This window comes from Limulus polyphemus, unplaced genomic scaffold, assembly GCF_000517525.1.
Source record: "Limulus polyphemus unplaced genomic scaffold, Limulus_polyphemus-2.1.2 Scaffold1421, whole genome shotgun sequence".
NCBI lineage: Eukaryota > Metazoa > Arthropoda > Merostomata > Xiphosura > Limulidae > Limulus > Limulus polyphemus.
The window spans coordinates 258,476-271,591 of record NW_013667031.1 but is presented as its reverse complement, the minus strand read 5'-3'; the positions used below and the strand labels follow the sequence as shown (position 1 = coordinate 271,591).

Below are 13,116 nucleotides of genomic sequence, written 5' to 3'. Positions count from 1 at the left end.
ACTATCTTGACTATGCCCATTGTAAAGATTGAATAACAAATTTTAGTGTTATAAGCCCTCACGTAATGCTGAACCACTGAGAGTACATTTTAAGAAAGAGTAAATGTGTCCCTTTTTATTTGACCAACTAAACAACAAAGTAGTTATAAATAAAATATTCCTAATAAATATATTCAGTATTTTATGAAGATTAATTATGTCTTGTGTTTCTATCATTTTCTATTAATTTTATATCAGTATTGTTTAGTTGACAACAAAGAACTGATTATTTTTGTCAGTTGGGTCTGTCTAATTAAAAGGTGATTTCCTGTAGCACAAACAGCTTCTAAAAGTCTTAGCTGTGATACAAACAAGTTTACATTCATATTGTCTTCCATGAAAAATGTTGGTAGTGTAACAATAGTAAAACCTAAATTTCAAAAGTAAGAAATACTTTACATACAGAGAACTGTGCCCCAAGACAGATTTTCAAGAATTTTATTGGCTCTATGCTTTGGCTGTATATCATCTTACAGGGCTCTATTCACAAGAATAAAAACTTACAATTCAATTTAGCAATTGTCACTATGCAAGTAAACATCCTAAATAAAGCTTATAGCTGAAAAATAATAACACATAGATGTTTATCTTGGGTTACAGGTTCTTAAGTGGTATACTGTTACTTCTACATTTTAATAATAAAAAAGAACATGTTGTGCTTTTGTCTGACTGCTTAAGAATGATCAGAATTCATCTTTGAAACGTGTAATATTTTTAATTAAAGCTGTTCAACTTAATTAAATGTACATTTTCTTTTGTTATTATATATTATATTGTGTAATTAAATGCACATTTTATTTTGTTATTATATATTATATTCTAACATTACTGGTGAGCTCTTCACCTCCAGTACATATATACATTGAATGCTTCCTCCATCTCTGTGAAACTATAAGATCACATGCATGAACCTGGCATTGGTTTATCACATAATTAGCTTCCACACTATAATAACCAAACAAAGATAAACACCAGTCTACCTTGACCAGGACTTGAATCAGGGAACCTTGGCTCACACTCCCACTCGTCTACCTTGACCAGGAATTGAACCAAGAAACCTTGGCTCATGCTCACACTAGTCTACCTTGACCAGGACTTGAACCAAGAAACTTTGGCTCATGCTCACACTAAAATTTTGAGGTCCATGCTTACATGTCCTTCATAACTGACAGCTCTCCACTAGATTTCACATACTTTAAAATGTAAACAGCAGTTATAATAATTACCATTTTTAATGTTGTTAATAATAAATGAGGTACAAAAAAAAATTCCATAACTATATCTTTGAAAACGATACTGAAGTGTATGGTATGCAACATAATTTAAAAAAACGAACATTGAAAACTTGGAGACATCAAACAAGACTTTTATAGTATCCAGTTCTTCCAATACAAATATTTCCATATATCTTACTACACAATATAAATATGGTTTCTATTCAATTTCCTGCATAAAATATTGGAAGGGATTAAAGCAACTGTCACTGGTATTATGACATTCATGTAACTCAAACTTCTAATGAATTGTTCAAATACAGATACATATGTATAACAGACATAACATTAACTTGATAGATGCCAGAATCTGTAGCTTATCACTTAGTGTATAGAATCATTAGAAAGTCCACATTCTGCAGTGTTTGTGGCTGTCAGATCGATAGATTTTTACATTTTAATGAAATTATTAATGTTTAATATTATAGTCAGTAGCCCACAGTCCCCACTAAGGGCCTCAACCACAGGTGTACTGCATTTAGTTACTTATAACTCCAAGTCCCCACTAAGTCCCTCAACACAAGTGTACTGCATTTAGTTAATGCTAATTTTCCATTTTATATATTGAAAAAAAAATGAAACATGAGTGGCAGAAGAATGCAACTCTATTCAAGAATTTTACATAAGGTTCTAAAGTAAAAAAAAGTTAAAAGATTGATCTAATGGTCCCATTTTATTATCTTATATCAATTCATTTGTTTTTATGAAGTATAATTAAAAATAACAATCACTGTGATGAAAGATAAGCATATTGTTGTTTCACAGTAGTTTTATTTGTGAATCTTACATTAATAAAATTTCATATAATTAATAAAGTAAAAAAAAATTCATTACAAAAGAAACAAATTCATATTTTTTATTGATAATTTTTGGTTAGTAAGATCACAACCACTGGATAGTCTTTCACTGTGTTAGAGTTCACACATTCTGACAGGTTGATAATATATCTTACATTCTGATAATGTTTACTCACAATTAATTAATTCCACTCATATAAATCTGAAAGAGAGATAATTAGATCTAGGTTTCTAGCCTAAAGATGGAAGTTCAAAAACTTATAAGCAATAACACAGTGTTAAAATTATGGTATTAAGTGAAAATATATTCCATCAAATAACAGCTACTGGCAAAATGGATGTTTGCCTTTATTGGATATTTTTATTAGTTGCATTACTATAAATATTCATTTATGACTGATATTCCTAAGTTACTGGTGTCCTAAAAAACTAACTTCAAACAGAGTAACAATATTTGAACTGCCTTAAAAATTCAATAATAAGTAATAATGGATATGGTATTTTTCAATTTTGGTGAGAAGACTGACATAACTTAAGTTCTTTTTGGTTTAATATATATTTCAGTGGTCAGTTTATTATTTTAATTTTTTAAATATTAAGTACTTTTTCCACTGCTTCAGGGTGGAGCGTGCTAAGCTGGTACCACTGGATAAAGCTTGTTAGGGAAAGATACAAGTTGAAACTTGCCATTTTTGCCTTTCGAAAGAAATTCGTGTAAAATGAATGCATCTTTAAAACCAAATGTTTCCTTTCAACTAACAATACCTCCAAATTTAAATGTATAAATTAATGCATACATAATCCATATATTATAATTTCATATAAATAAATCTTAAGTAAAATCTATAAACTCTGTGATTAAAGCAATAGGAACTTTTAACCTATATAGCTACAAGATGAAAGAACATAATATTGCAGCAACTGTAACCATGGAACTTAGCATAAACTTGGAAAACTGTCTATGATGAACATTACACAACAATGAATTGCACTCGTGAACATAATATAATGGTGATACGATCTTTTACAATGATATTTTAAGTTACTGTTAATGATTCTCTGAAAATTTTTACCAAAACTACAGGACTTACTTATGTACTGCACAAGTCAACATTATGATAGATGATGTTTGGTGTCATAATTAACCAACTTGTTCTGACAGCCCCTGCATCTTTCAAAAAAACAATCTCGATTCATAATTTGGCCTACTTTTTTTTTTCATCTTTTTTTGGCAAAATTAGTTTGTACATTAGCTAACATTTACATTCATAGATAGGGATTTATGAGTTAATTAGAATTTTACTAACACCAGTTTATTTTCTTTAGGCTATTAGAGAAGCTAGTTTAAAAACTATTTAATGTCAAGAAAGTTACATGGCTTTAGAAGGAAGTATGGTACAATTAACAAGTTAAAAGATAAAGTTCTTTCTAATATTACCATAGATATCAAAGTTGTACATCAGTTTCAAACAAAAAGTTGTTGTTGTTTTTTTTTATCACAAAACTTGTTAAACTTGTTCACTCTGTTTAAATACCTCTTATCCAAGAAACACTTTTGGCCGATGATTTTAAGAGTTGAAAACAGTTTTCTACAGAAACACCTCCCTTTTTCCACTGTTAATGTAGAGCTATCACAATTGAACAACTTACAAATGTGTTTCCTGTAATTGGTTTAATTGATAACCATAAAAACCATTGAAAGAAACAAATTTACATATATATATATTTCTGCTACTTTTTTGCATTTTCTTACATTCAATTTGCCTGAAGAATATTTTGTAACTCCATATGAGAACATGAGTGCTTCGAGATATTAATAGTTTCATTAACCACTGTTTGAATTCCTTGTGTAAAGCAATACTTATAATCAAACATGCTACCACTAAACAACAACCTGATCCTGTATCTTAGCTTTGCTGTGAAGACCTAACAAAAATGCTTACATTGGGCAATGTTAAGTTTGTAGGACACTATCAAAATACATTTATAAGAAAAAAAACAACAAAGCATTATCCTACAAAAGTTTCACCAAAACACTCATTCTACAAAGCAAGAGTTAGATGATGTAACATCTTTTCTACTGTTGACAGTAAGTAGTTTCATACTCTTAATTCTTTAAAGTCCTCCACCTCCTGATGATTTGTCCTGGAGGACATATACTCGGTAAAACTGGTTCATCTGCTCCAGAAAGATGAATGTTAAAACAGTGTGGGGGCCCAACCGCGCATAATATGGGGTGAATCCTTTCCAAAGGCTGAACAATCCTTCATTCCGAATAACCTTTGCCAATACATCCTAGATAAAAAAAAATATTATGTTGTAACCATAGGCTACACCTTATTAAATGTCAAATAGTAATTTAACAAAAATGCTATCATATTAAATACAAGACCTCTCAATGACAATAAAACAAAGGAAAAAAAAAGTCTAAAACAACTACCTGTTTTTAAGAATTTGACCTAAACGTTGGAAGGTATTTTCATCATAGTATTTTAACTAATTGTCATAATTTATTCCCTTCAAGTCAAGATAAAAACAAAGTGAAGAAAATAAATAAATTACACAGTTTTATAATTTAAAATATAAAATTATAATTAAACATCTTTTTTTTCTTCTTTATGTGAATACAAGTATGGAAGTTTCATAAAATTATTATACCACATGTACTTGATATATCTATAATGATATTAAATCTCAAGTCTTTATGTCTAATGTTTAAGCATAGCCAAAGAAAAAAATTTTAGATGAGATAGCTGAAAAAAAAACAGCAAATGTTTAGATCAGAGAGCTCAAGTAAATACCAAAAAACGTTAAGATAAAATAGCTTAAAAACAAAAACAAATGTTTAGATGGGACAGCTTGATAATATAACAATAAATGCTCAGAAGAAATAGACAAATAAAACAAGAAAAATTGCATTCTTAGTACTGATCTTTCCCATAACCCAAACTCTGTAATAAATTGTCATAGTTTTTATAATGAAAAACTTGTCTAACTTATTATCACTTTATTTTTTGTTTCATGGTAAAACCTTCTAAGTTAGCATTTTTAATACACAAAGGTTTGTTTGGTTTATTTTGAATTTCACACAAAGCTACACAAGGGCTATCTGTGCTAGCCATCCCTAATTTAGCAGTGAAAGATGAAAGAAGAAAGGCAACTAGTCAACACCACCGACCACCAACTCTTTGGCTACTCTCTTACCAACAAATAGTGGGATTGACCATCATTTTATAACACTCCCACAGCTGAAAGGGTGAGCTTGTTTGGTGAGATGGGGACTCGAACCCGCGTCCCTCATATTGCAAATCAAGCACCCTAACCACCCGGGCTATTAATACACAAAGCTCTTTCTTATAAACCTTTAGCTTATAAACTCAGTTATTTTACCCAAAATATTGTCTGACATTGAATTTTTCTATATCTGCTGGAAGTATAAAAATATATCATTACGTACCAATGCACCACGATACTCAGGTTTTCCATCAATTACCTTCATATTCTGGATTCTATCAAAAAATATAATAATAATAAAACTAAATTTGTAAAATCTGGAAGTTATACAAACTCCAAGATTTTTTTTTAACTCTATGCAAGTTCATACTACACTGATTTCCAATATCAGAAACTGTACAACTTAAATTAACAAATTTAATAAAATAGCAGAAGCAGACAGATGTCATGTTTAAGTTGGTATCATTTTTATAAAAACAAAGTTTCCAAACAAATATATCAGAGAAGAACTTGTAACCATATTTGGATTAGTTAATCACCTTTTGTATCTCATAAAAATGACCACAATTTATAAACAAAATAAAATTATAGTAGCTTGTTAGTTTATTAAATCTGGTTCACTCTTTAAGACCTCATAATATATACACAGAAAAAAAGAAAAGAAAATAACATCTAATTTAAATATCCTACTAAGAATAAATCTTTGTTTTCATTGTTTTTTAACAATAGTATACATTTAAAAATAGTTTTTCTTACCTTGTCTTTGCAATATCAACAGGCATAGATGCTGCAGTAGTGATGAGGCCACTAATCATGCTGGCAGCAAAATGACACATTATATTGTCATTAAAATAACCTAAACATACAAGAAGACATGATAAAGTTTTACCTATAATCACAAGTAACACAAACACATGAAAAGCCATGATATTAACTACCGATAAGGTTTTACCTATAACTGCAAGGTAACCCAATCACATGAGAGGCCATGATATTAACTACCGATACGGTTTTACCTATAACTGCAAGGTAACCCAAACACATGAGAAGCCATGATATTAACTATTGATAAGGTTTTACCTATAACTGCAAGGTAACCCAAACACATGAGAAGCCATGATATTAACTACTGATAAAGTTTTACCTATAACAACAAGATAAACAAACACATGACAGGCCATAACATTAACTACTATTAAGTTGTTAACTATAGTCATAAGATAATCCAATCAGCCACCAAACTTCATGTGTGTTTTTCATAATCATTTTCAGTAGAAAAGAAAAAATAAATCAATAAATTCTTTGACTGTCAGCTCACTTCAACAGAAATGTTTCCTTTCAATAAAGCACTTGAAAACTACGGATGCAACAAACTGTCCATTATGGTATATTCTTTTAGCAATCTTTTATTTATTTACTTTAAATGAGTAATGCATTAAAGAGGTCAGTGTGATTTTGTCATCATTTTTTATTGGTTATAAAATAATCAAGAACATCAATAAACTTGTAAAAGTAAATTCAGAAATTCCCCCAAAAGACAAGTTTTAGATGGTCAAGTTTAGAAGTAATACTACATCAGTACTATACGAAGTATGTAGTGGTAAATTCTTGGTTTTGTAACATTGTTTTAATCCACCTGCACCACTTCAAATATCCTCCCGTGTTACACAACTATTGCTTAAGTTTCTGAAGTTTATGCACTCAAACAAATTTTATTTAATAAAGAATAAGTGAAATGTAGCAAGTTTTCCACACTCACTTGTCGACAGAAGCAGCTGCTTGGCTTGTGAATAGGAAGCTAACTGTGCTGCATTGACGACCATAGCACGACCTATGGTAGGAATACAACCCTGAAAGATTAAACCCCAATATTATTGTTAAAAAAGTGCTTCTCATTGAAGGATTCAAACAAATATCTTTATACCTTTGTGTTCAGAAAAAGTAAGAAATAAAAGTCCCGAAAAAAAAAGCATTAATCCTTAAGATTATCATTTTGTGTGTATATGTGTGTGCTTCATCTTGATATCTATAACACAATTTATATAGTTACCAAATTGTTCACAATTAAGTGTTTAAATTGAACAGTAAATCACACTGAATAGATAATCAAGATATTTTTACTGAATCAAAATAAAAACATTGTTTTTAAAACCTTTAACTGTCATATGAAAAGAATTTATTCACTGCAATCACCTCAATAATAAATAGTCTATTTTCAAGGCAATTCAGTGACACAAGAACAATAAAAATATAACGTGATTACAGCATAATTCTTATTCAAAATTAAAGTTAGCATTCAGTGTTTGGCATAAATGAAAAAATGTTCATTTGAGCAGAGTCGAAGCATTGTAGATAAACACTATACACTTAGACTACAGTTCACCAATCTTAAAGTTATGGAATAGCACAATTCTGAAACATCAATTAAACGATGTTATGGAACAGATCATTCATATCAATTTTCACTTAACTGAAAAGCTTAAATACAAATATTACCTGGAAGTATAAACTGTGAGAAAGATTTGGTAGAAGTTAATAAAATGATTAAAAAATGTTATCGAAATTAGAACAAAAAAAGGCCCATTTATTACTGAATAAAAAATCATATTCATGTATATCATAGTACAAATATAATTAATGCATTACAAACGTTTAATTTATTTTAACTGCCAGTAAACAATATCTTTATGCTAAGCATTTACTATCAAAATCTGTATGTTAAAGGATGATTACATGAAAAAAACTAATTAAAGCTTTTGTTAGACTGACAATTATGCTTATTTTACACACACACCCTATAATTATTTTGTTAAATTAAACTGTAGCAGTAACTTACAAGAAACTTGCAAGTAGAACTAATTTGAAACTTACACGTGAAACATACAAGTAGAACTAATTTGATATGCATAAAAATTAACTGAATGGTGATTGAGTTTATTATGTTGGCTTTGATTTGTTAGATAATAAGAATGTAGAACATCCAATGTTTCATGTTGAAATGCCTTTAGCCTTAATTCTGGAATTTTGAAAATGTAACGTTCAAGCTTAACAAAATACATTTTTCATCAATTATAGTACAACAATCTGCAATTTTTACTAACTAATACACGTCATACAATAATACTTCAAACAGACAACTAGTATTTCTGTATTTTCTAGGTAAATTATATTATTTATTTACTGTTACTTTTATTCACAATACTGATTATGCTATTTAGTACATTGAACGTAATTACTTTTCATTTTAGTTTATTATTTATTATAATAATTTAACTATAAAGATTATTTTGTATAAAATGTATATCTAATTATCTACACTGATTGCCTGGCCTATTTTTAGCTTCACTCTACATAAATAGCTTGCTCCGATCAGAAGTTAATATTAATTTACAGCCTTTACAATACTTATAACAATTATGAGGGAGGTTTTTTTTATTTCTAAGATTTTAATTAATGTATTAATTTCTACTTGAAGTTTTCTTTTTCGTTATTTTATTTGGAATTACAAACATTAGTAAATGTTCCAGAAAGTTTTCAGCACACACATTCAGACTTTAGTATGTCAAATACGTGTGTATTTACATGGTCAGGTAATACTATCAGGCTTTTGCATTTGTAAAATAAAATTGGGAAATCTGCATAAAGATGTAAACATCTATCTCAGTAAGTAATTCTGTATAATATTAAATCATTCTAAATTGGAAATATAACTTAACAGTTTGAAATTTTATGCATTACACATAAGAAGTGAATTTACCTTAAGCATGTTAAATTGTTATACAATATGCTATAATTTAAAACTTTTGCAAAAGTAAACATTACATATATATTTATGAGCATTTTACAATAAATACAGCCACAAAAAATCTAAGCTGCTCAAAATTTATGAAGTAACAAATCATAACAAGTATGCATGAAAACAAATGTAAAACTTTTTCTAATAAATATTTCCAACTTTATTTATAGAAATTGTTTTAGAAACAAAATAAGTTTGATACTTACACGCCAAAGAGTCAATACACCTTCTTCTCTAGTCATTCTAATCAGTGCATCAAAAACGTTTTTATAGCCTCGTTGTTCTGCCAAAGGTAAACTAAATTGAAAGAAGTAAAAAATGCTTGTCCCAAATCTTTTCTAGAAACTTCTCATTAAAAATTTAAGTTTTGCATTAAACTTTGTTTTAAGAAATCTACAAAGATCATTAAACTCATCATCATCTCTCACCAGTGGTCATTTCATTTGTCAGTTTTAGTTACCTCTCACGAAGGGTCATTTCATCTGTCAGTTTTAGTTTTAGCACTAATTTAAATTAAAGCAAGAAGTAACTATAGAAGTCTCGATCTGGACTTTACAGATATATAAATATATATTTTTAGTACCTAAAAATGATTTCAATAAATGATAAATGATCAACACAACTTTTTCAGACTTATGAAAAATATATTTACTCTTCCACTGAAAGTTTTTCAAATGTCTGAGTAAACTTTACCTGCAATTGCATGGGTTTCCCTGCCATACCTGATCTTTCTAATACAAATTAAAAGTCTACATCTTTAACAATAATTACATTGTATCTTATTAGCTTTCACTAATTTTTTAAGTTTATGAAATAGCAAGATATGGATAACTTCTAGCTATTTCCACCCCAATAGTTTTATAAGTCTGCATCCTGTAGGAATAAAACAATGTTTAATATACCACAAGATGATAATTGACAACTCCTTGATTATAAAGAAAGCCTTTTTTTTTTATTTCTTTTCAGAAATTCTTTATTGTTTGCTTTTAATCAAAAATTGTGAAATTCTTCAAGGTCACAAGTAGCTTCAGTCCAATTTTCAAGAAGATTTAAAGTTCATTTAAAGAAGATCCTGTAGTTGTAAAGACCAATTACGTGAAGTAAACTATATGAGCTGAAACACTGACATCTTACATATTGACAAATAATACAGGAACCAATAATTTTCAATAATAAACTTACAATTAATTATTTTTAAGGTGAAATTCCTTTTGAAAATTTTTTAGTAGTATTTTCTTGTCAGCCGTGAGAGAATATGTCATTTACACTAATGGAAATAGTTTGTCTTTCTTCATATTTTCAATCACAGCCTCAACCAAATTAAATTTTTTGTTCACATTATGAGGGTCTCTTTAGAACACTTAAAATTCCATAAGCTACTAATTCTTTTTAATCTATTTCCAACAATAAGTCTGTTCATTTAGACAAAGTTCTTCTCATGAATATCTTTGTACTTTGATGCACTTGCTAGTAAAAGAAATAGTGAAACAATTAAGGATATCTCTGATCAACAAAGGCATTTAATTAGATTTGAAATTCTATCACAAACATCAGTAACATCACCTATTTTGCCTACTCTTCTTTTTAAACTCAGTTCCAACTTACCGCCCATCTGCTGTCATACGGATCAAAGAAATTTCTGCAGGTGTTCCAAAAAAAGCTCCAACTGCCCCTGCTGTCATGCCAATTGTAGCTTTCATAAAAAAGTTTGGTGGTTTTCCATCTTTTCTGATAGACAAAAGAAATAAGTACTGTAAATATAATTGCAGCAGAGCTTCAGAAAAGTAGTAAACACAAGATCATTTAAAATTGTATGACATAGTTAATCTTGACAACTTACTTGAAATTACATAAACTGTGACAGTAAACGATGTGACATGTGATGCTTTGAAGGTTCTGTGAATTAAAAGTTCATAAAACAAAACTGTTTTATCCAAATTATTATAAACAATTAGGATTAGAAAATTTACTGTCATACAACTTCCTTTTTTTTTGGCATCACAAATGCCACAAGTGTTTTCATATGGCAACCACACCTAAAGACGGATTTGGTCTACATATCCAAAAGTCAGTATATACATAAACATTTTTACTTGTTTTTACAAATTACAGCTTTCGACAGTAAGGATAATTTTTATTTAAACAGGTACAATGTTTCAATCACTGATAAAATCATTCTCAAGTACACAGGTTTTTAACAATAAAGAAGGTTTTTTTGTATTTAAATTGACATTCAATAGTGGCTATTTATGCTTACATATCAATACGAGTGAATTGACAGTTTATATAAAAAAAATATGTAGAAAATGTTATGTGAAACATTTGGGTAAAATTAGGAATGTATGGGGAAATAATGACCCAAACACACAGTCATACCTGGATGTTTGTTGATTTTGGGATTGTTCAATTTTATTAATAAGACTTCTCTAATTTTTCTTCTGTTTGTTTTGCTTCAACATGGTGACATTTTGTTTGGAAAACTGTGGTTGTTTTGTTCATATTTTCATCGATGTGGGAAGAGGGTTTATGGTGTTTTTCTTTTTAAATAATGTTAAATTATGTCCTTTTTTCACCTATGTAAGAAGCTGGGCAATTGTTACATTGTATTTTGGAAATGATTCCTGAAGGGGTGAGTTCGTTATATAATTTTCTTAAAAAAAAATTATCAAAATAATTAAAAATAAAAATTATTCCACGGTTCAAAATAAATCTAATCATTATGTTATTGTTAATTATATTTACATGCTAATCTTTTCCAAGTTCATGTTAATGTTTCCTATGGGATAGTACCAGTGGTTAGGTGTTCTTCATTTAGTGGAGTGGTTTTGGAATTTATTTGTTAAACACGTCTTCTCTGAGTTTTTAAATTGGTTAATAGTTTGTGTAACTACTGTGATAGAGAACTGGTTTAAGTTAGTAATGCACTGAATTAAGTGTGCATCTTCTTATTTGATATTTTTTCTGGTGCATATAGCAGATGCTAAATTTAAAAGGCTTTTTAGTGCATCAAGTTTCTTATGAATTACATGATAAGAGAATGAATTTAATTTCTACTGTATGTTTTTTTCTAAGAATTTTAGTGGTTAAACCTTGGTGGGTAAGGTGATGGTAACATTTAAAAGATTTATTAGTAGTTATTTTTAATTTCAACTGTAAACTGTATGTCTTTATGTATGTTGTTTATCTGTTTGAGGGATTTCGTTTGTATTACATATAAACTTTACAACTGTTTGCACACCTACCACCAAGAGTACCAAAAATCTATGGTCTACCAAAAGTCAATAAAAACTCAATAATCTTATGCCTAATCATGCCTTTCCTAACAACTCTTTAAACCACAATGTACAGATAAAATTCCTTCAACACATAAACAACATAAATGAACACTTAACAGCTTGTACTTGGTTTTGCCCCAATCAAACATAGCAGTATCATTTGGATATCACAAACATTTATCAAGTCAACCACATTAAACAGTACAACTGGCAAGTGACCCTAAAAAATACTTTCATTTGCTAAAACTAGTTTTTATTACCTTTTTAACTGTTTTTTCTTCTTTTATGTCGTAATTACTCACTCTCTGAAATTACACATATCCTAATTCTTTCATTTAAGTTTCAATTTCAATACTTGTGTAAAACAGTAGTCATGATAGAAGACAGAGACTTACGAAATTGTTTCAAAAAGTGACGTGTACACTCCCATCCGAACAGTAGTATAAGAAGCTTGACGAAGAAGCCCAGCAGATAAGCTAAACATAAAACAAATGTTCGTTTCATGGAAACTAAAAAATGTTCAAATGCAAGTTGAAAGTTCTTAGATAGAAAATTATATAACAGAAAATACTATCCCTAAATTATATAATAGAAAATACTATCCCTAAATTATGGAATAGAAAATACTATCTATAAATTATGGAATAGAAAATACTATCCATAAACTATAGAATAGAAAAATACTAATCCCTAAATTTAAG

At 29.0% G+C, this 13,116-nt stretch overlaps 1 protein-coding gene across 1 annotated transcript in view; it reads right to left on the bottom strand.

Annotated features, from left to right (window-relative positions):
• Positions 1-460: 460 nt before the first annotated feature.
• The window catches only part of LOC106463487 (mitochondrial 2-oxoglutarate/malate carrier protein-like), a 17,258-nt gene continuing 4,602 nt past the window's right edge, over positions 461-13,116 (bottom strand). Inside the window, exons 4-10 of the mRNA XM_013923526.2 lie at positions 12,811-12,891; positions 10,746-10,868; positions 9,347-9,437; positions 7,104-7,194; positions 6,101-6,200; positions 5,568-5,619; positions 461-4,405 (exon numbers count right to left, since the gene is read on the bottom strand). Coding sequence (XP_013778980.1) covers positions 4,226-4,405; positions 5,568-5,619; positions 6,101-6,200; positions 7,104-7,194; positions 9,347-9,437; positions 10,746-10,868; positions 12,811-12,891 — 718 coding nt within the window. The 3' untranslated portion in view covers positions 461-4,225. The remainder of the gene's footprint in view (positions 4,406-5,567; positions 5,620-6,100; positions 6,201-7,103; positions 7,195-9,346; positions 9,438-10,745; positions 10,869-12,810; positions 12,892-13,116) is intronic.